Source organism: Diabrotica undecimpunctata, chromosome 2, assembly GCF_040954645.1.
Source record: "Diabrotica undecimpunctata isolate CICGRU chromosome 2, icDiaUnde3, whole genome shotgun sequence".
Taxonomy (NCBI): domain Eukaryota; kingdom Metazoa; phylum Arthropoda; class Insecta; order Coleoptera; family Chrysomelidae; genus Diabrotica; species Diabrotica undecimpunctata.
The window spans coordinates 57,135,096-57,158,384 of record NC_092804.1 but is presented as its reverse complement, the minus strand read 5'-3'; the positions used below and the strand labels follow the sequence as shown (position 1 = coordinate 57,158,384).

At 34.5% G+C, this 23,289-nt stretch overlaps 1 protein-coding gene and 1 pseudogene across 1 annotated transcript; both read right to left on the bottom strand.

The window, feature by feature from the left end:
- Positions 1–15,336: 15,336 nt before the first annotated feature.
- On the bottom strand, positions 15,337–16,994 carry LOC140433690 (uncharacterized; annotated as a pseudogene).
- Positions 16,995–20,751: 3,757 nt separating this feature from the next.
- LOC140433689 (uncharacterized) lies at positions 20,752–23,289 on the bottom strand. Its single transcript, XM_072521668.1, has 2 exons — positions 22,876–23,289; positions 20,752–22,653 (listed from the first exon to the last, which is right to left on the bottom strand). The coding sequence occupies exons 1-2, from the start codon at positions 23,287–23,289 to the stop codon at positions 20,752–20,754; spliced, it is 2,316 nt and encodes a 771-aa protein (XP_072377769.1).

The following is a 23,289-nucleotide window of genomic DNA, read 5'->3' as shown; positions in this document are numbered from 1 at the left end:
AATGGTATGAATCATTTTTACGGAACATAGCGTGAGTTTCAATAAACACAAATAAACTTTTGTTGAGGGGGAATAGGATGATTACAGGGTACCTACTCGCATGTTCGAAATAAATGAGAAGTTCAACTGATTACTGACAATGGACTTCTGAATCGCTTAATTATAATTATATAATAAAAATGGCTTTTTATTCCGTAAATCCGGCTTAATATATCTATTTATAGTATTTTTACTCATAGACGGCTTTAAAAGGGGATACTGTACTTTTATGTTTAAATTAACTAAAATAAAAACCAAAAGATTTTAGACGAATTTAACATTGACAGACTAATAAAGTAGATGCGTTATTAAAATCCAATTTAAAGATACAGCTAAAACAGGTAATTAGGAAGAAGTCAATAAATATAAAACTTATAGAGCTAATACAGAATATTATGTAGATTAATATACTGCGCACTATAATTAACGCATAATTTTAAAATTTTATTTTCAGCTTAATAAATTTTAATATTTAATAATAATAATTTTTATTTTTCTTTTATTTTTTAGGGTTGGTTTTAGAACAACTAAAATAAAATATGTTGTTTTTTTTTTACAAGAAATGCATTGTATTAAGACTGATATCACAACTATAAAGATAAAAACAATTAGGTAAATTAAAAACGAGTTACGGTTATTATTTCATCTTGATCAATTTGATCCCAAATTTCAACTAAATGCAAAAACATTATATTATTTAATTTATTTGGTCGGTTAGGTCCCCAAACTGGGTTAATTTCCAAACCAAATGTCCAAATAGAACATCTATTGGGATGAGCTCGGAACTTCTCGCAGACCAAACCATGGCAGGAATTCCAACCTCCTGAATATATCGCAGCAATGTGTAGCCCCACTCCCCACAATGCATGAGCATGAAATTCTTTCCATTAAATGGTGCCAGACAAAACAAAGTGAGACAAAACAAAAAAGACACTGCAGAATTTAAGGAACTTAATCGAGTAATAAGAAAACAGATAAAAGAAGACATTAAAAAACATCATGAAGCACGTATAGAGCAAGTCATAGAGAAAAACCGAAGTCTCAAATGCACCAAACCAAACCTAGGAAAGAAAAACATAATAACCATTAAAAATGAATAAGTACAACTAGAAGAAAGTAAATCTAATATTGTAACCTCGGAAACCTTTTTTGGATGGTGCTAGAAAGGTCACCAATGGAGACACTGCGGACGGCAGCCAGATGGTTGGTGGAGAGCGAGTCGTGGGTTCGAAACTAGCTTTTGGAACCAGGAATGGGTCCAATGGACGAAATAAGTAAAGATACGATAATAGATATTGGAAAAGATACAGAAATAAACAAAAAGATAGATGGGTAAAATTACCAAAGATAAGATAAGATAATGAACAGGGCGCCACTTAATTTTTTGGGGTTTAAGGAGAAAATTAAGAAACCTTAGAAAATAAAAGAGATAAGGAAAGATATTTAGGTTCAGAGATCAAACCCAAGAAAAGATATCAACAGTTAGTTATTAAATAAATTTGGTTAACACTCTACATAACAAAAAATAAATATATAAGGTATTACACTTATTACCTACGAAACTTAATCAGCCTGATCTTTCTACTGGTCAAAGGTATAGTTATATTTAAAGGTAAAAAGCAAATATTCAGAGTTATGGTTATATCAGGGAACTTTGTTAGGAGTCGACAAATAAAATACATACATAAAACAATAACAATATATTCAACAACAAAATTATGACGCTGCTGAATGCAACACAAGTAATAAAAATACACAAACAACTATGAAATGGTGGTAGGTACACATATAAAAATAAGCAGAAATATAATTAGAAAATACCTTTACAAAGATATAAGTATAACACAATCATGCACAAATAAAGTTTTGGCGTATCTCGAGATATTACAGCAAAAAAAAAATAAATAAAAAATTATAACAAACACCAAAGATAACAAAAATTAATAAAATTTAAATTTACAAAAATACAAAAAAGTTACTGAAGTGAAAACATAAAAATTTAACCAAACCGCACTTGGTTAAGTCGATTATTTGATTCGTAACAAAATACTGACTGTTCTTTAAATTTAATGCAAAATTCCGTAGTTACTCTCAACTACATTTGAAGACATGTATGATCGTTAGATACGTCCAGATAATGGAAGATGATATGATGCCATACCATGTTACTTGCCCAGATAGGTAGAGATATTAAGATTATGTTAACTTACAGTAATTCCTGACGACTGCTGTATTAATTCACTGAAGTTAATACTGTACTTGTATTAAACACTGAATTTATGACTATATTTAATCTAGAGAGAATCTAAAGAAAGTGCACAGAGAACGGTACGATAACAGAGATACAGTAAGATCTAGTCCCTATGCAAGGACTGTCCCACCAAAAAGTAACCTGTTTTCTCTACGAGTGCCCACCGAGAAGTGACTTGGTTCCTCTAAAATTTTACCAAACTACCCAAGAAAAGGTGAGGGTATCTTCCACTCAAAAATCATAGGCCAGTTGTATGTATTTCTGAGAAGGTAAAAAGTTCTAATTAACATTGAACATAACGGTATCCTTCTACCTACAAACGTGATAAAATATCAAATCTCCTAGATTAGGTTTTTCCCGAAAAACATTACAACGGGCGTTCGACGACAATTACCGAATTTATGACAAAGAACCCGGAAAAGGATTAACTAACGATTCGCCAGACCGGCGTCTTTAAATAAATACTAAGGTAGATTCTTCAGTCATATTTCGGTAGTTTCCCAATAAAAATTTCTGATCGTAAACACGACCATCAACGTATCATCCACATGGGTAAAAGGAATTAAAATTAATTTAATATATTAATTAAAAAAATGTTACAATATAGCAAACTCAAATGAAAAGTTCTACGTCGATCTGTATCGTTCCAGAAACGATTCCCGTAACTCTTCAAAGCAAAACTTGAAAAGGCAGATAACAAATGTCAACTCAGAAGTGATGCCCGAAATAAGCCACGAAGAAATAGATAGTAGAAAGAAATAGCAGTTCACGAAATAAAAAGGAGTAAAGCTCCTGGAAGCGATGGAATCCCAACAGAAATGCTGAAGGAAGGCAGAGAAGAAGCTATCACATATCTTAAAATACAATTTAATAAATGTCTATTCGAAGGCAACATACCCGAACAATGACATACTGCTAAAACAATACTAATACACAAAAAGGAAGACACCACAGAATATTAATATATAATATTTACGAACAAGCTGAAATTATAGTGACGTTGGGTAATATAATAGAAACAAGACCAGTAAAAATCAACCAAGGCGTAAGACAAGGAGACACAATATCTCCAAAATTATTTACAGCTGCCCTAGAAGATATCTTTAAGTCAATAGACTGGGAAAATAAGGGAATCCCTATTAACGGAAAATACTTGAACCATCTTAGATACGCAGATGATGTAGTACTAATAGCCAACACATGGAATGCACTGAATACGATGATTGAGGAGCTACACACAGAATCCCTAAAAAAAGGACTGAAAATGAATTTCAGCAAAACTAAACTAATGTCAAACAAAGATGACAAACCTATGATAAACATCCAAGGGACTGAGATAGAACACGTAGAGGAATATACATATCTGGTCAAAATGTCAAGGTAAGCAAAGAAAATCCGATTACCGAAATAAGCAGACGTGTAAAAATGTAAAAATGGGATGGACACCATTCGGAAGACTCTCATACGTACTTAAAAATAAAAATATACCTCAAAGACTGCGAACCAAAGTGTTGAATCCCTGTATCCTACCTGTACTTACATATGGAGCTCAAACCATGAATGTCTAATTCACTAAAATAAACATGGAGAAGATCAGACAAACTCAGAGAGCTATGGAACGACAGATGCTGGATATCTCACTCAAAGGCCATAAAACCAAGGAAGACATTCGTAATAGAACAAAAGTAAAAGATGCTGTCGAAGATTCAGCAAAACTGAAATGGAAATGGGCTGGACATAACGAACGTCTTAAGGATGGCCGATGGAATAAAGAAATCGGGAATTGGCGGCCATATGAAATCAAAAGACCACGAGAAAGTCCGCAAATGGCGAGAATTAGGAGAGGCCTATATTCGGCCATCCGAATAGAGAGAAGGGCTTAAAAAAATGGCTATTTCAAAACATGTTCTTCTAAAATGTCCGTAATGTACTTTTATGCTGTGAGCCTTCCTCTTTCTATTCGAATTAACGCCTACGAGCTACCAAATTAATCCCACCCCACACCATTAGTGAGCCGCCACCATACTATACAGTCACTACAATGTTACACTGTGCGTAGCATTCCCCAGGTGTTCTGTACACTCTGTTTCGCATAATCTTCATTATTACAAACATAGTGTTCACGAAAAAAGTGCAATCTTTGCTTTCTATGCTCTCCGGCCAATACTGGGCCAGTGGATGCCCTTCTTTTTCTCCTTATCGCATTTTGGCTTATTCTAAAATTGTAACAATCCAAAAATTTGTTTTGTAGAGAAGTACTGGTAACAAACATTTGTATCAATGTACGAAGTCTCAAGAATTGATCAGGAGTTAAAACCCTGCTGCGATCTTAACCGGATCTTCTTGAGTTAGTCCCAGTGATAGCAAAACGTGTTAAAACTCGTAAAATGGTTGACTACGTGACTATACTTCTTCGTGAAGAGAATCGATTCTAATATAGACAGATTCTGACAAATTTCGATTTTCTTGCTGCTGATAGTTTATTTTAAGGAAAAACACTAAATGGACTTGAAAAACTCCTTTGAAGATTTAGCAAAACGCTTTTTAACAAAATTAAATTGGAACTTAAATGAAGAACCGCTATTATGTTTTCAATTTACTTGCAAAAATGATAAAAACTAGCGTTTTTGCAGTTCTACCGATAAATCTTTACAATAAATCGATATATATCGGTATATAGTAAAGATTTATCGGCTAAAATTATAATTTTAAAATTACGCCTTAATTCTGGTGTGCAGTATATGTAATAATTTTAAGATTGCTACTCGATCATTTAAAATTCAAAAAACAATAAGGCACCTGGACCAGATGAAATCCCGTCAGAAATACTCGAATTACTGGATGAAAGGGGAATTTCAGACTACACAAACTACACAAAATATTTAACTTAATTTATGAAACTGGCTGCTATCCTCAACATTGGTTACGCTCTACCTTTATTCCCCTGCCCAAGAAAGTCAAATGCAAAAAGATGTGGGGATCACAGACTCATTATCCTGATGAGTCACACTTTAAAGATATTCTTAAAAATACTACATCAAAGATTATACAAAAAATGTGAATGGGACATCAGTGACTCCCAGTTCGGGTTTAGGCAAGGTTTAGGAACACGAGAAGCAATAGTAGCAACACAGGTGCTGGTCCAAAATTGTTACGATCAGAAGAAGGATGTGTTCCTATGCTTTTTAGATTACCAAAAAGCATTTGATCGTGTCCAACACCACAAGTTAATGCAAATCCTCAAGAAAGTTGATATAGACCAAAAAGACATAAGATGCATTGAAAACTTGTACTGGCATCAAACGGCACAGTTAAAAATAGACAGTTCTATATCCAAACCCATACATATAAGAAGGGGCGTTCGACAGGGATGTGTGCTTTCCCCTCTTTTATTTAACATTTATTCGGAAGCCATATTTCAAGAGTCTTTGGAGGATGCAAAGATGGGAATCAAAGTGAATGGAGTATTGATGAACAACATAAGATATGCTGATGATGGTGTCTTAATTTGTGATAACATAGTCGATCTTCAACAACTTGTCACTATAATCGGAGAATACAGTAAGCGAATGGGATTAGAGATTAATACCAAAAAAACCAAATTTATGATCATCTCCAGAAACTTGGATGCACTTGAAAACTCCACCATAACACTGAATACTAAGTCCATTGAAAGAGTGAGTAAATTTAAATACCTGGGATCGTGGCTTTTTGAAGACTGGGCATCGGACAGGGAAGTAAAATGTCGCATTGAGCAAGCTCGACAAGCTTTCGTAAAATTCAAGAAGGTACTGACTTGTTCAGAGTTCGATCTTCAACTGAGACTAAGGTTTACTAAATGACACGTGTGGTCAGTGCTGCTATATGGCGTAGAGGGCTGGACACTCAAAACGAGGGATGTAAACAGATTAGAAGCTTTCGAAATGTGGCTCTATCGCCGTATCCTAAAAATACCATGGACAGCGAAAATCACAAATATAGATGTCCTTAAAAGAATAAACCAAGAACGCCAACTTTTCGAAACCATCAAGAAAATGAAAACGGCATATCTAGGTCACATCATGCTAAATGAAAAATACCAGTTCCTCCAACTTATAATCGAGGGTAAAATTGAAGGCAAGAGAGGAATGGGACGCAAGAAAATGTCCTGGCTCCGAAACATAAGGCAATGGACAGGGATTAACGACATACAATCTGTGATACATATTGCAAGAAATAGAAAATTAATGGAAAATGTGATGGCCAACATCCATTAATGGATTTGCATCTGAAGAAGAAGAAGAAGACTCGATTATTTATAGGAATGAAGTCTGTGACTGACTGGCGCAATTTTTTTTATACCAATATAGCCGTTGTAGAACAGAAGCAACAAGTGAGAATACGAATAGGGAACTTAAATCACATGCTTAACAAATAGATCTGTCAATAAACGAAGAAAAGACTAAAATCCTAGTACAAAGCTAATCGAAAAGAGCAACACGACCCTACCTGACAGTTGAGAACTTAGAAAAAGTAGATAGCTTTATCTATTTAGAAGTCAACATCACAAAGGACAACATTAAAGATGCTGAGGTTATATAGTAGAAGAATCATCCTAGCCAATAGGGAATAATTTTCAAGAATAAATTTAATTTCAAAAAACAACAAAAACCGTATAAGCAACTTAATTGTTTATGACAATTTTTTTACCACTCGAATCGAAATACAAATACACCCTCGAACTTCATATTCAGTAGTCAAAAATACATAAAAAACTTGACTGGACCCATCAGAATTGAAAAGGCAACGGTGACCTAACTGGCCCCTAGACTAGTACGTGATATTACATGATACAAATAAAAAGAAAATATGTACACAATACAAACCTTATCATTATATTAATCGCTTCTAACGGTAACTAAAAATATGTATGCTAATAATATGTATTGTTTTGGTTTACTATTAGGTTAAATAAAAGCTTTGTACAGTTGTTATTATATCTATTGTTTGTTAGGGATCACCTAAAAGCACAATTTACGGAATATATTATGAATAGATTTTCTTTACATGCAGAAATTACTATCATTTCTAAGAATTTATTTAAATATTTATGACACATTTTAGATTGTTATTAATATAATATGCCACATTAAAGATGAAGTTATGCTACCACGTTTTCATTCTAAACAAACAATTATTCCTCTTCTTTTGGTATCGTAACCATGGATGGGTCTTTGCCTATCTGGCTGTGTCATTCCATTCAGACCTCTCTTGTGCCCTTATGCTCCTTTGTCTTGCATTTATAGTTTTCAGGTCGTCTTCCATGTCATCCAACCATCTTGTTCTGGATCTTTATTTCTTTCGTCGTCATTTTTGTCGGTTTCCATTGTAACATTTTCTTTGTTGCTTTTATATTGTCTTGTATATCTCTCGACATATTCCAGCTATGACAGCTTCTGACTTTTTACAAATCGTGTAATATCGTGCCCTTCATTAAATGCCCAGCAGATTCTTTTTATTCTCCAAATGCCGTCTTCGTCTTCCTCTAGACCATGTACTTTTCTTTTTTTTTTTGCCGAATATTTTGAGTTCTTCATATTTTTTATCATTGCCCAGCTTTCACCTCCATAGGCTACTTCGAATCGAATTAATATTATGTAATTACATAGTTATTTTGGTTCTTTTGTCTAATAATTTAGATGTCATCTTTTATTAACATATGTAATATATACGATTCCTACTGGCAATACGTGCATTAATTTCGCTATTTAAGAAATTCTTTTGATTCATTTCTGTACCCAAATATGTAAAGACATCCACAAACAGCTTTACTGGTAGTTGTCTATTGTGATCTATATTTCTGTATCTGTATATTCTCCCAGTGAGCTGTCGTCCTTGGTTCATTGTCCATCCTGCCATTTCTAGGAAGGGGACATCTCCTTTATGTAGGCAGTGTGAGACAGGGTTCACCGAACGCGTAGTCTGGTATTAACGATAACTCCGGGCATTCACATAGGACATGCTCTACAGTTTCGTCTTCTCGTTCACACATTCTGCATAGAGACGTGTCTACTAGACCCAGTGTGTGAAGGTGTTTGCTTAGTTAACAATGACCAGTTAAGAAACCAACTGTTAAGTGTAGATTTTCGTTGGTCATTCTAACGTACTTCTTTGATGCTGACTTTTCAAGGTTACTTAGTATTACCCTGGCAAGTCTGCATCCTTGTTCTTCTTCCCATCTTTTCACGGTTTGGGTGTGTGATTGACATTTGACAATTTCCGCGATTGTTGTATTTGACCAACCAAAAAGATCCCTAGGTCCTAAGAGTCTTAGGCTTACCGCCTTCCTAGCTAATCGGCTGGCAATACGGTTGCCTTTATTAATATTGTATCCTTTAACCCACCTCAAGATTCTCACCTCAAGAACCCATCATTCAAGGTTAGTAGCGCTTGTCTGCTATCTGTACAGATTATTATAGTTTTCCCGGCCATATCTTTTTGTGGTATCTCTTTTGCGGCTATGGCTTATTCTAAACTACGCTGGCATTTTTGCCCACACCCCACTTTATTTTTAGGTTCAGTGATCGGAGTATCTCACCGCATCCTGAGCCTTTTTCCATTTTGAAGTCATCGGTGTATATGCAATACGCATCTATACTGTCTTGTTTCGATATTGTAGGATTTGTCAAAGACAAACTATGGTTTAATTGAGTCGCAGCCTGCCTGTAGCAGGGGTAGCGTATCCAGCTTTTCCCGCCAAAAATGAGTTCCCAATTGTTCCATTTCTACATGAAGGTTTGCACCAGCTGAGCGCAGTCGCATCATTGCCATTGACACCTCTTTGACATTTATGTTTAGAGAGGTGATGCCAATGACCAACTTCATTGCAGCAGTTGGTGTTGTTTTCATGGCACCTGTTATATTTATGCAAACCATCCGCTGAATATGATTTAGTTTGTTAATCGCTGTTGCCTGTAACACTTTTGTTATCCAAGCAATAGCGCCGTAAGTTAGCATTGGCCTAAAAACAGCAGTGTAGATGCAGACGATTCTGGGCGAAAGGCGATCACCCCAGGTGCGTCCGACCGTTCGTTGACACTGCTCATAAGCAATATATGCTATATTAGCTCTACCATCTAAGTGGGAGTTCCATGTCAACTTCCCATCAAGGGTAATACCAAACTATTTTACCTTGTCAGAAAAGTTTAGACTGTAGTTTAGAATCCTTGGGGGTATTAAGCGCGTGATTCTTCTTTTCTGGTGAAAAGGACCATCTATGTCTTCTTAGGATTTTTATATAAGTACATCATTTTATAATGTAAAAAAGCTAAATTTCCCCGAAAACCTGTCAGTTAACTCAGAAACCGCAAATAACACTGAAAGGAAAGTGTCTTCGGTATGTTCTGCCCGTCATCAATGTAAACCTCGACCGCGACCGCGACCTTCACCGCTCACATCCATGTATCTTCGATATATCCGTACCCTTAGTGTTGTTCTTGGTCAAATCTTGCACGGTCCGTCTTGGTCCTGGTCTTGCTAACATTACGGGGTCCTTAGTCTTAACTTGTATTATAACGTAGTTTATTACTAATTGATTTATTGAAAAAAATCGTTGTTGTTTCGATAACAAATTTACACAAAAGGGTCCGTCACTCAAATTCATAAAAACCATTACAAGCATAGCTTTTGTTTCTGTGGTTTTATCTTTCGATTGCAAATTGTTTACGTAGTGTTGTTATTGTTAGTGCATTGAAATAGCGTAAGTTTTGTTGTTGCGGCATAAATTGTGGTCTTTGGAGTATAGTGGCGATAGTTTGCTTACCCAAAGACCTAATTCAGGGCAAGGCAGGATTACAACAGCTAGACATGACCGTTTTGAGTGTTTGAGAAACCGAACGCCCATGGTAGTTTACTTTTGAAATCATCTTCAAGAAGTAAAAAATGTAAATATAAGTGAGTGGACAGTTAGGAGGCGATTTGATGCTGCTGAATTATCTTTTACTAGAGCTACTGCACCGCCATTTTCTCCTGAATATCGGTTTGTCAGATTGAATTTTGCACAGAACACTTGGCTTGGACAATCGCGGATTGAAGTCGTGTATTATTTTGCTATAAATCCCTATTCTGTGTTACGGGCTCAGGTAGATATGAAAGTGGAGATGACTAGGCGAGAGAAAGGCTAAGGCGTGTATGCCGAGCAACTTTTATTTAGTAAAGGATCAGCTCTGGCATGGAGAGGCATATTTTTGATGCTCAAACGGAGTTTTTTTATCGAGAATGAGTTGACTACAATAGGTACCTAACACAGGTTCTAGAAGACCATGTTTTATCATTCAAGTTTATTCTTGAAGAAATCTCAGCATATTCATGGTCAATGCATGGTCCTATAATGCTCGGTTTGTTACTGTGTATCTTGACGAGGTTCAAATCATGCGATTTGTTTGGTCTGGTCATATATCAGATTAAATATTGTTCTGAAGTTATTTTCTTGTGGCATCTTGATCCAATGTACTATTTTTATTGAGAAGAAGTCACAATTTTACTTTAAAATAAGCTTATTTGACGTTTCGATTGCCACTTCGAAAATCATTGTCAAGATATAAAACATTAATAAAATGTATTTATTAATGTTTTGTATTTTGAGAACGATTTCCGAAGTGGAAATTGAAACGTCATATAAACTCATTTTAAAGAAAAAGTGTGGGTTATTTCCAATAAAAATAGTAAATTGGTCAGATTTAAATTCTTTACTAGAATATAAAAGTAAAATTGTTCATTTTCATTATTTATTTTAATAAACTTTGAACAATAAAAATATTTTTTTAAGTAATCAGTAAGTAAACTGTGTTACAACCGAAATAAAAATAAAAAATAAAAAAGAGATTAAATCTTTGTAAATGGGTATATTTAAAAAACCCTTAAAAGGGCTGCATCAAATAACACGAACGTTTTCGGAATAATAATTCCATCATCAGGTTAAAAATGCAGGTTAACATGCCTGAGCCACCAAAATATTAGGGTAAAAACCCTTTAAAATACATAAGGTTAACAAAGATTGTACATAATGTTGTTATTAATATTTGATGTTTAATATTTAATTAAATTTTACTTTAGGTAACATACACCCATGCCTTAAGTGAGTTCCAGCGTCCGGAGAGTAAACCTCTTCAAACTTACTTCAGCTGGTAACTCCGGACTTCGGACTCCGGTAAACTCCGGACGCTGGAACTCACTTAAGGCATGGGTGTATGTTACCTAAAGTAAAATTTAATTAAATATTAAACATCAAATATTAATAACAACATTATGTACAATCTTTGTTAACCTTATGTATTTTAAAGGGTTTGTACCCTAATATTTTGGTGGCTCAGGCATGTCAACCTGCATTTTTATCCTGATGATGGAATGATTATTCCGAAAACGTTCGTGTTATTTGATGGAGCCCTTTTAAGGGTTTTTTAAATATACCCATTTACAAAGATTTAACCTCTTTTTTGTGATAGGTACGTGGTATACAGCCAGCTGCAGGAATTATTTTCCTTGTGGATTTTAAAAAATAAAAATTTTCGTCCATGTTAATTTTAATGTTAATTTTTGATATAACTTCTCCTTTAATTATATGTACTTCTTGTGTTCAAAGTTAAATAAGTTATAGAAAATATAGATGATCTTTTATTTTTTTTACATTTTTAAAATATTTTTGTTGTATACAATTTGCTACATACAAAGAGCTTATTGCTCTTCAAAAATTTTAGAAAATGCTGTTAACATTGACAGCATCCTTAACAAATTTTTGCATAAGTCGAATATAAAGCAATTTAGAAACGTGCCGAAAGCATTCGAGATTTGAAATTCACATTTCATAGCTCATTGTATTTCATTCTTCCAGATTGTTGCCTCTTCAAGATAAATCTCATCATCTCGATAATATTATTGCGGCGTTGCCAAGATATTGAATAAGCAGTGATATTTAAAAAATTATAAGTATTTTTAAAGTTAATTATTACAAAACCGCTGAAATATTCCGTATGATTTTTCTTCTACTAAATTTTTCCTTCGTGATTTCAACACATTTTTTAATGTTTTAACGTAACACCATTCGAAGAGTCCCGAGGACAAACTGTGAGTGTCCATTCTTTTCAGAAAATGAGATTTTTGTGTTTCAGCTTGAGATTTTAACTCATATTTGAAATGTTAATGATTTAGACGAAAATAAAAGTCACATTCATTAATAAAAAAAATACTCGTTCACGCGGTTTGTTGCATCGATATGTTAGCAGATTAAATAAAAACTAATTTTTAAATTAAATGTTTTAATTAAATCTTTTTAATTAAATGTTTCAAGAATATTACTGCAAAATTAAAAAAGATATACATAACTTTAATTTACATGAGACATAACGAACAATCGGAACATCTTTGTAGTGTTATAACTTCCAACTCCAACCCTATAACGCGAAATTGACTAAGAAACTGAAGAAAAATGATTTTTTTACATGAATAAGGTAGTTTTAACAGACAATTCTAAAAAACAAACTTCCGAACTAAAAACTACTAAATCTCCAATATATAAACACTCTAACGACTCCTATAAGCTAGGATACTTTCTCAGGAAATTATTGAATCTATATATCGCATTATATAATTTTAAAACTAGAGCTTCTCACCATCATTGACCAAATCCACAAACAATACTATTTGAATACTTGAAAAATCACTTAATTTTCAAATCAAATTTTAGGGAACCTTGAAAGGTTTAAAGGCAAAAAAGGGCTACTAATAATTGTAAAGAGCAGACACTTTTTATCAATAAATAAAAAAATAAATATAATCATAAGAAGCTGGAATTTTTTAAAGATGACGCCCTAACATCAATTTAATTGAACTCAATCTTCCAAATAGTTGCTTTTTAAGTGATAACATTTTATACAGTTGAGTCCATGGTTCTTTACCGGTGCGTCATCATTTAAAGCATGTAACATTTTTCTCATTCTCTGTAACTTTTCCAAGGTACAATTTTTCGTTTACAACCGCCCGTTCTACCTTTTTTTGCAGGTTCCTTATCGTGAAAACTAACAAAATTGCAAGTGTCATAAAGGAGAAAATCTGGGACATTGACATTGACCTATTAACATTACATGTAAGGGAGAAATCGTTGCAGCACATTCGATTCGCTTTACAAAATAAAATTTAGTTTTCACGCAGATTTTCCTAGGAAACTCTAGTTTTCACAAATTTTACCCTTCTTGATTTCATCTTAGTACTCTCGAAGGCATGAGGGATAAAATCGTGGATGAACTTCTATTGAAATCCGGCGGTGTATTATTTTTTAAACAATTGTATTAGTTTTATTTGACGTAAGAATTGTGAAATTTAGATTTTTCAGTCAAAAATTAAACCTCTGCGTTGTCTGAAATACCGATGAGGCACCGTTTTAGAGATATAATTCAATTTGAACTTGTTTGTCATGTTCCTATTAATAAAAATATTGTGTTGTTGAAATTGACGTTTATAGAAAAACCAGTTTTAGAATACCAGTTTGGAATATCACTAACTAATAAATAATATCTCTATCTGCACAATATTTTTTTTTTGTTTATTTTACAGTTATGTATCACAATTATTAATTTGTGAGTCATTGGAGTTCAAATCGATTTTGATTGAAAATGGTGCGTCATATAAACTACAGATAAGGGAACTATTTTATTTCATTAAAGAAATAATGTTATTTTAATATTAGATAATTAAACAGATATCCTTTAAGAAAATATTTTAATTAACGAATATTATTTATGGGACTTTATTTAAAGACGCTCTCCAGATAATTTAAAACATTTAATTTTGTTTTGATTGGGTTTGTTTGGTAGTCTTAGGTTTTTCAGCCACGATATTATTATTTTCTTCCTTTATGTGTAGGGTTAGGTGGGGTAATTGGATCATGAGTTTACAAAAAATCTGCCTTCGGCTCAGATTTTTAGTTATCTAATGATCAAAGTATAAGTAAATTTTAACTGTTTAATAGGTCATGTATAAAAACATGACCTATTTAAATGTATGGAACCTTAATTTGATTAAAAGTATTACAATAATAATAAAATAAATAATAAAATTTTACGTACGGTGGGTACAGTTACCTCAATTAACAGGGGTAACTGGAGCAGCCTGCCTAAAATCTCATAAGAGCTGGTAGAAATCATTGTGGGCTATCTGGGCCTGATTGCACGTCTTTACACTTTTCAAAGAAACCTCAAACAATAATTTAAATTGAGCGGATTTGAAATCAGACTCAATGTAAGGGTATCGTCTCGTATAGCAGATAAGGTTTATAAACAAATTATACACAGTTTGCAGCTAACAGCTTGTATTTAATGCCATTACATATAAAGAGTTTATTAAAACTGAACAAATCAAAGCTAATATATTCCTAAACAAAATTTTTCATGAAACAGAAACTGCAAGTTGAAAAATAGGACAGTAAAGAATCGTTTATAATCTCATATAATGTCCCACAAATGCTGCCAAAGATTTCTGCGTCGATGAAATTTCAACCTGGTCATCTGTAAAACTTAAGATTTTCCTGGAAAATAATCTTCTTCATACTTAAAGATTACATATTTACCAACTTTTTTGACAATTTAATTAAGGCCTAGTTGCTGAAAATTTCCACAGGTCTGCTTATCAATATTATTACATTTCAAATTTCTTCTCGCTATCTAAATATCTTTAATTTTCTTCTACAATATCTTGCAAATCAACATCATCACTACTTTCTGATATACAATAAAGAAATAATGTTATTTTAATATTAGATAATTAAACAGATATCCTTTAAGAAAATATTTTAATTAACGAATATTATTTATGGGACTTTATTTAAAGACGCTCTCCAGATAATTTAAAACATTTAATTTTGTTTTGATTGGGTTTGTTTGGTAGTCTTAGGTTCTATTATTTTTCTTGTGTTTTAAAAACTTAGTGTAGGCCTATTTCGTTTAGCTTTAGGTATGGCGTTTCTTTTCATATTTTTTTTCAATTTCTTTCATTTTTTCTTTCTCCTCTTGTTCTTGTTATATTAGGTAATCTTTGTAGGTGATAATTTCACAGTAAGTGACCAGCCTTTCTAGTTTCTTTTCTAAATTCTGTGGTCTTTTATCTTTTTTCATAATTTCTAACAACAATTCCTCAAATGATTTACGTGTTTGTAAAGAAGGTCCAATTGGCGAGACAGGGCTTTCTTTTTCTACTTGAAGTTCGTTTGTAGATCTAGCTTCTGTTCTTTTAACCATTGCAAAGGTAGAGACAGAGGTTTCTGGTTGTTCTGTTAGGATTAAAGCGTTCGAGACATCTGATTGTACTGTATCTGAAGAAGTATGGGATGCTTGTTGCCCTACATTTGAATAATTGTAGTCTTCTTGATTTTCAGTGGCTATAACAGGACTCGCATCTGGTTGTAGTGCTGCTGAAGATGTAGGCCTACTGTCTTCTGATTGTACTGTGGCTGAGGAAGGGATAGTTACTGAATGTAGGACATTCAAATAAGTAGTGGCTTCCAAGTGTACTGTAGTGGGATTGGAAAGATTATTTTTATACCTAAGCAAATCATATTTTTTTAATATTGACGTAGGAATTGCATCTTTGTTAGGACCTACTTTATCGGCATCATAAATTCCTGTGGCTTTAAATCCGTTAATAATATTAATACTAGGTATTTCATGTGCCAGCTTGGTAATCATTTGTACAAAGATTTCTTTAGGAATTTTTTTACGAGGATTTTCCCTCTGCTACTTATTGAGTGCCTTGTCACAACTATTTTTCAACCCTCTAAAAAGTGACACATCTAATGGTTGTAATAAATGTGTCGTGTGTAACTTCATAATAGTAATTTCATTTTTTTGTGCTAACTTAAACAAATCTGTGAACACATGGGTAGCATGGCCATCATAAATTAATAAAACTGGTCTCTCCTTTGTAATATTAGGTAAAAAACATCTCTAAATCAATTAAAAAACAAAGTAGTTTCCATCCATTCTCATTAATCCAATTATCCATTACGTATCTAAATCAATTAAAAAACAAAGTAGTTTCCATCCATTCTCATTAATCCAATTATCCATTACGTATTTACGTTACACAAAGGAGAGGTATCATTTGCCATCAGCAGAACAACACAACAAAACAGATGTGCTTTTTAGGCCAGATGAACTGGTCTTCCGTATGCTTTTTGTACCAATTGTACCAACGACCTTTGTTTTACTAGGGTCATGGCAAAATGACGTCTCGTCGCAATTAAATATCTGTTCTGGTTTTCCCTTAAGATTTAGTTTTTCCACAGTTTTGTTAATACTTCAAAAAGTTTTAAATAAGTTTTTAAATAATTTTTAAATAATTAAAGTACTAGTTTTAAACGATCTAAACCAGTCAGGGCGGCCTGGTCTCTGGTCTTTAAATCTACTTTTGATATTATTCTGTCTTATATACCATTGTACTAAGTCTAATACTTCCTCTCTAAATAGGCCAAACTATTTTTGTCCATAATTTTTATGCAATCTGCAATTTTTATTTCCTCAAGAGACGACAAATATGCCTGAACTCCCCCACCACTGTTACCTTCTTTTCAAATCAGTCCAGTCCCACGCGTTCCTTTGACTCGATTCTTCAGTGTAGACCGTGGAATATTGTAAAATAATGATGAAAGTGTCGTCAAGTATAACCAGAATTGAAGCATTGGAAATGTGGATTTATAGACGGATGCTGAAGATATCTTATACAGCAACAAAAACTAACGAGGAAGTCATAAGGAGGGTCAACGAAGATAGAGAATTGCTAAAAACTGTTGTAAAAATAGTTTTATTTAGAAGCGAAACAAAAAAGCAAACCATAATCAGTAAAAGCATCATATATTATATAAGTAAAGAAGGTTTGCTTCTTGTAGATAGGACCGAAACAATAAATACGTAGAAACACTATTAGATGCAAAGATGCACAACAAACATTAAAGGTATCAGAGCAACGAGAAGAAATGAAACAAGAGATAAAAGGGATTTTATTAAAAAAAAAGGTGATAAAAGTGTGTGACAATTACAGACGAATAGTCACTGAAGAGTAAAAAAAATGGAAAACGAATTAGTAATGCAGAATTATATCTATTTAAAGCTAGAAGTTCTACAGCAGATGTTGAAAACACAAAGGAAGGGATAAAGACAAATTTATTTATTTAGCGTATGGCTATATCACAGTTAAGTTCGGTATAATATAATATTGTACAATAATATAATATTGTATACCTAATACATTACAAAGAGTAAATAATAATAATTAATTTTTACAATCAAACATTTAGTTGAAGAATATATTAAATTAACTCTTTGGTAGTCGCAACTAAGAAATCGGACGGATTACCACTGTAGGATCTGATTGGACATTTCTCCACTAGATATTTAACGGTTTTTCTTTCAGCACCACAATTGCAGTTTAAAGAAGGTATTTTGCCCCACCTAAAAAGTGAGTCGGAGCACCTGTCATAGTTTGTTCTGATTTTGTTCAGTGTGGCCCAGATTCGTCTTGGTTGGTCGAAACCCTCTGGCTTACTTGTGATACATGACATATTCCGGTTGTTAGGCGGTGTATTCTTTTCCTAATCTTTTTGTCAACGGTCAATTGTCTTAAAGTTCCTTTCAATTAGACTTCTTACATAATCTAGAGGGTTGTTTCTTGAACGAAGTCTCTTTATATCTCTGCTGGTGATACCAACGTGGGAGTGGAGTACAGGATCAGCGTTCATTTTCTATACTCCCTGACAAGGGCATGTTCTCGGCAAGCTGTGAGGAGGCTATGTGGCTTAGTACTGGAAGCCAGTATATTGGTGTGGCCTTTATTTTTCCCAATATAATAAGTAAAGCCTAGTTTAGTTGGACACCAACACGTTTGGTGTGTGGGCTGTTGAGCCACACGTGTGCACAGTACTTCGCAACGAGATATATGATTCCCAGTGCTGTCGAAGTGTAGACGCTAAGAAACCCGCATACCGCATACCTTTTGCAGAATGTTATTTCGTGTTCAAAGTTTTGTAATCATCTTTGTAAGGTGTTCTTTAAAGTTTAGCGTTCTACCAAGTATCACACCTAGATATTTTGGGTGTTTAGTGTGGTTGAGGAGTTTGTCTTCAAAGTGGATTTTTAATTGGTAGTTGGCCAGTCTACTGTTTAAATGAAAGCACGATACTTCCGTCTTGGCGGTGATTTAATTTCCAGTGAAAATATCTGGAATATCTGAAATATATAGGAAGCTTATATGAGAAGATACTGCGAGAAAAGATAGAGCAAGCGATAAAAGGCGTATGACTCTGTCCCAAGGTCAGAACTATGGGAGGCAAATGTACAAATTAGAAATACAGACGGAACTCATAGAAACTACAAAAGCTCTGTATAAAGAAAATAAAGTGTCCATTAAAAGGGGAACAAGAATCATAGGAGACTTCACCACAACAAAAGAGCTCCTGCAGTGTTGTTCCACATCTCCAACCCTATTCAAAATATACTTAGAGATAAGCCTTGACTACATGGAAAAGCAAATGCGAAGGCATGGGAGTACCGGTACGGAACGAATACCTATATACGTTAAGCTTTGCAGACGATCAAGTAGTGATTGCACAAGACCAAGATGACCTCAGCTACATGATGAAGAAACCACAAGAAGAATATACCAAGGCTGGCCTAGATATTAACCTGGCGAAGACAGAGTACCTATCTACAAGTAAAGAAGACATAGAAGATCTACAGATTGATGACAACGTAAAAATCAAAGGAAAGGATAAATTCAAATACTTGGGGTTTATAATCACGAAAAAGGCAACAACAGAGGAAGAAATTACACAAAGATTAAGACAAACAAAAATAGCAATCCGACAACTTAACTCAGTATGGTGGGATAGACACCTAAATATGAAGACAAAAACACAGATTTATAAAACATTAGTGCGAAGTATTATGACATATGGGGCTGAAAATTGGATCATAAACGAGAAAAACAGCAGTAAGATAGTAGCAACAGAGATGGAATGCCTACGAAAATGCTGTAAAGTAACAAGAATGGATAGGAGAAGTAATGACGAAATAAAGCAAAGAACATCAATACAAACAGACATACTAACATATATAGAACAAAAAAGAATAAAGTGTTATGGACATGTAAGAAGAACTAGCGACAGCAGATGGATAAAGAGAATAACCGACTGGAGCCCCATAGGAAAGAGGAAAAGAGGACGATCCTGAAAATCCTGGAGGAACGAAGTAGACGATGCCATGAGTAAGAGAGGCCTAAACGATGCATAATGGGACAACACAGAGAGATGGAAACGGCTGAGCGAAGGAAGGCAGTGAATACTGTAGAATCCCTTAATATATATATATATATATATATATATATATATATATATATATATATATATATATTGTTTTGTATAAAACTTAATGAGGTCGCTGGTTAAATGATAATCGATAAATAATAATAACGAAAAAATAAAATAATTTGTTTTTAAGTAAATTAGCGAAAAATAGCAAATGTTCGTAAATAGATATGTAAAATAAAATGCAATTCAAATAACAATTGGCAGATTTAATATCTTATTGTCAATTCTATATGAAATTCACTTACCTTTTGTCTGTGGTTGGGCCTCGCTCGGAGTCTAAGATCTAAGGGTAAAAAATGGGATGCACACCCGATGCTGGTTTTCTTGGTTCTGTCCACGATGAGAGGTTGTTGTAAAGTGGCCGATCATACGAAACAAAATATGTATGTACGCGAATCCATTGGGGTGGTTCTTCTGTTCTTAGGACCTCCGTGAATAGCCGTAAATTAAGCTTAAAGTGGCATTTTAAATTTTCTACACAAAGAATGGGTACGTTTCCTTAAGGACTCTGACGTGTTTGGGTTGATAAATGTTTCCCAAAAACATGTTGTTTTCAGACAAGTGAATTCTCAGAACTTGACAATAATTAATCAGCCAATTTGAGTTCGAGAATTTAAAGGATGAACTAAAGCCATACTATACTTAGCTAATATGCTATGATTGAATAAAAGATTTAAAACTAAATAAGGTCATATTCTGAATATTAAAAATAAAATATTTAAATCAGTCTTGATACTTTTCCAAACATTCTCCGCCCCAAAACGAATGTTTTCAAAAACAACTACAATGATAAGGACAAAAAACAAACACTTAACTATTACTATAATAACAATAGAAATGAAGAGAAATATAGTTGTTAACAAATAGGTAGTGGACAGATCTTGACCACCGGACGTTGTAGGATGCCATCTGAAGCTGTCCTCAGACTAACAACGCGTACAATACCGTCGGCGCCGTAATGCAACTCAATGATTCTGGCCAATTGCCAGCGAAGAGGAGGCTGTTGTTCATTTTTTATGAGGACTAGAGAACCTTTAATGAGAGATGGGGTTGGACTATGCCATTTAGATCGCTCTTAAAGAGAATGAATATACTCTTTAGACCATCTTTTCCAAAAGTCCCCTCTTATCCTTTGGATTAACTGCCAACGATTCAGACGGTTAATCTTTAAAGCGCTTAGATCTGGATCGGGAATTGAATCCACTAAGGGTTCAAAAACTAAAAAATGACCAGGAGTCAGTGCTTGCAAGTCATTAGGGTCAGAGCTTGCTGCACACAAAGGACGGGAGTTAAGAACTGCCTCGATTTGAGCCATAAGAGTATAGAACTCTTCATATGTCAAAATTTGTGTACCCAAAACACGATACATATGGTTCTTGAATGATTTGACCCCAGCCTCGGCTAACCCATTAAAATGAGGGGCACCGGGTGGATTAAAATCCCAGGTAATAGAAAGAGTCTCAGCAGCAGATTGAGCTAGTTTAATGATTTCGTTGCTGGCTCCCTTAAAATTGGTACCTTGATCACTCCTAATGGTTAGGCACTTACCGCGTCGAGATACAAATCTACGAAAGGCAGCCAAAAAGGACTCAGAACTAAGATTTGAAGTTACTTCCAGATGAATGGCCCTTGTACTCGTACACACGAATACACAAACATATCCTTTATATGTTTTTGCACCTCTATGTTTGGACATTAATAACGAGAATGGTCCTGCAAAATCCACACAAACAGACAGGAAAGCCCGTAACGGAGTAACTCGGACAGTTGGCAAGTTTGCCATAAAGGGGTTGTAAGATTTAGGTCGGCATCTAAAACAACGAATGCAGTTCGACAAACAGCGATGAATGGCACTTTTCGGAGACAGAATCCAAAAACGTTGAAGCAATAAATAATGCATAGCCTTTAAACCAGGGTGCAGATGCGTTTGATGAGTCCATTCGATGATTAAATCGGTGAGACGATGAGTTTTGGGTAATAGCAATGGATGTTTTACATCAAAAGACAACCGAGACTTTTGTAATCGACCTCCTACTCTCAAAAGACCATATTCATCAATAAAGGGTGCAAGTTTACGAAAAGGTTTGGGTAACAGCGAATTTTGTTGAATTTTGAGGAAAATATCCGAAAAAACGTCAGCTTGTACGTGCTTAACAATGTATCGTAACGCAGATTCCATCTCTAAATGACTGTTCAGGGAATCGAAAGATGCAGCATTGTTTTTTCTTTGAAGTTTAGCCACGAATTTTAAGACGTAAACCATGACTTTCTGAATTTTTATCAGGGATGAAAATTTTGAAAGTAAAGTAGAGATGATATTATCCGAAATGACCGGTATCAATGATAATACAGTGGGCAATTTTTCTTCTAACATTTCCGTGGAGTGGGAGGAGTAAAAATTAACTTGAGAGGGCCAACACTCCCTTGACTTCGAAAGAAAATCAGGACCACGCCACCAGAGTGAAAATTGTAGTAGTTGTGCCGGTGTCAAACCACGACTAGCACAATCAGCAGGGTTTTGGTTAGATGGCACATAATGCCAAGAAGAACATGGTATAAGTTCTTGTATGTGTCTTACTCGATTGGCAATAAAGGTTTTCCATTTATGCGGAGAAGAATTAACCCAAGTAAGAGCAATCGTGGAATCCGACCAAACATGAATATCGGAAAAGGAAAAGATATGCTTAAACGACTCTTTAATGAAGGCGACTAGATCCGCCAGCAATACAGCTGCCAACAGTTCCAATCTTTCAATAGATTGTGTCTTCAGAGGAGAAACTCGACATTTAGCACACACAAGTACAGTTTCAAATTTATCAGAAGTACTAAATCGGAAATATTCAACGCTGGCGTATCCTAACTCTGAAGCATCGCAGAATCCATGAATCTCAACTTTAGAAGATTTATTAAAGCCGAAGTGTCTAGGGATTTGAATGTTTGCAAGGTCAGGTAACTCGGTTTTAAACTGATGCCATACCTGTTGTATTTGTTCAGGTGGTTCATCATCCCAAGATACATTGGATTGTCACAACTGTTGTAGCAGACGTTTGGCCCTTAAAAGACACGGGGAGATGAAACCAAGAGGATCAAAAATACGACTAATTTCCGAAAGAATAGCCCGCTTTGTACAAGTTTTGTCAAGGGGACAGTAAGAATAAGAAAAGACGTCAGTCGACGGGTCCCATTTCAGGCCTAGCACCTTAATAACGGAAGGTTCCTCTTTATCAAACGAACAAGATGTCAGAATATCGGAGCCAAAATCTTGGAGTAGACTGGGATGGTTGCTGGCCCATTTGCCTAGCTCAAAACCCCCGAGCTTTAAAAGTTGAATGAGCTCTAACTGTAGAGAGCGGGTAGATGACAGAGAATCACTTCCTAATAGACCGTCGTCAATATAAAAATGTCGCGTTAAAGCTTGTGAAGCATTAGGGAAACGAGACTCTGCCGACTCAGCTAACTCTTGTAAGGTTTTTAATGCGAGATAAGGTGAAGAAGAAACACCGTACGTAACAGTACGTAAAAAGTATTCTTGGAGAGGTTTAGAAGAATCCGACCTCCAGAGAATTCTTTGACAATTCCAAAATTCTCTGTTTACTTTAATTTGTCGATACAT

Excerpts from the sequence above, each read along its gene's own strand:
- LOC140433689 (XM_072521668.1), bottom strand. The coding sequence starts at position 23,289 with ATGTATCGACAAATTAAAGTAAACAGAGAATTTTGGAATTGTCAAAGA. Across the intron at positions 22,654-22,875 it reads AGGAACCTTCCGTTATTAAG|GTATGGCATCAGTTTAAAAC; the intron begins GTGCTAGGCCTG and ends CAAATACAACAG.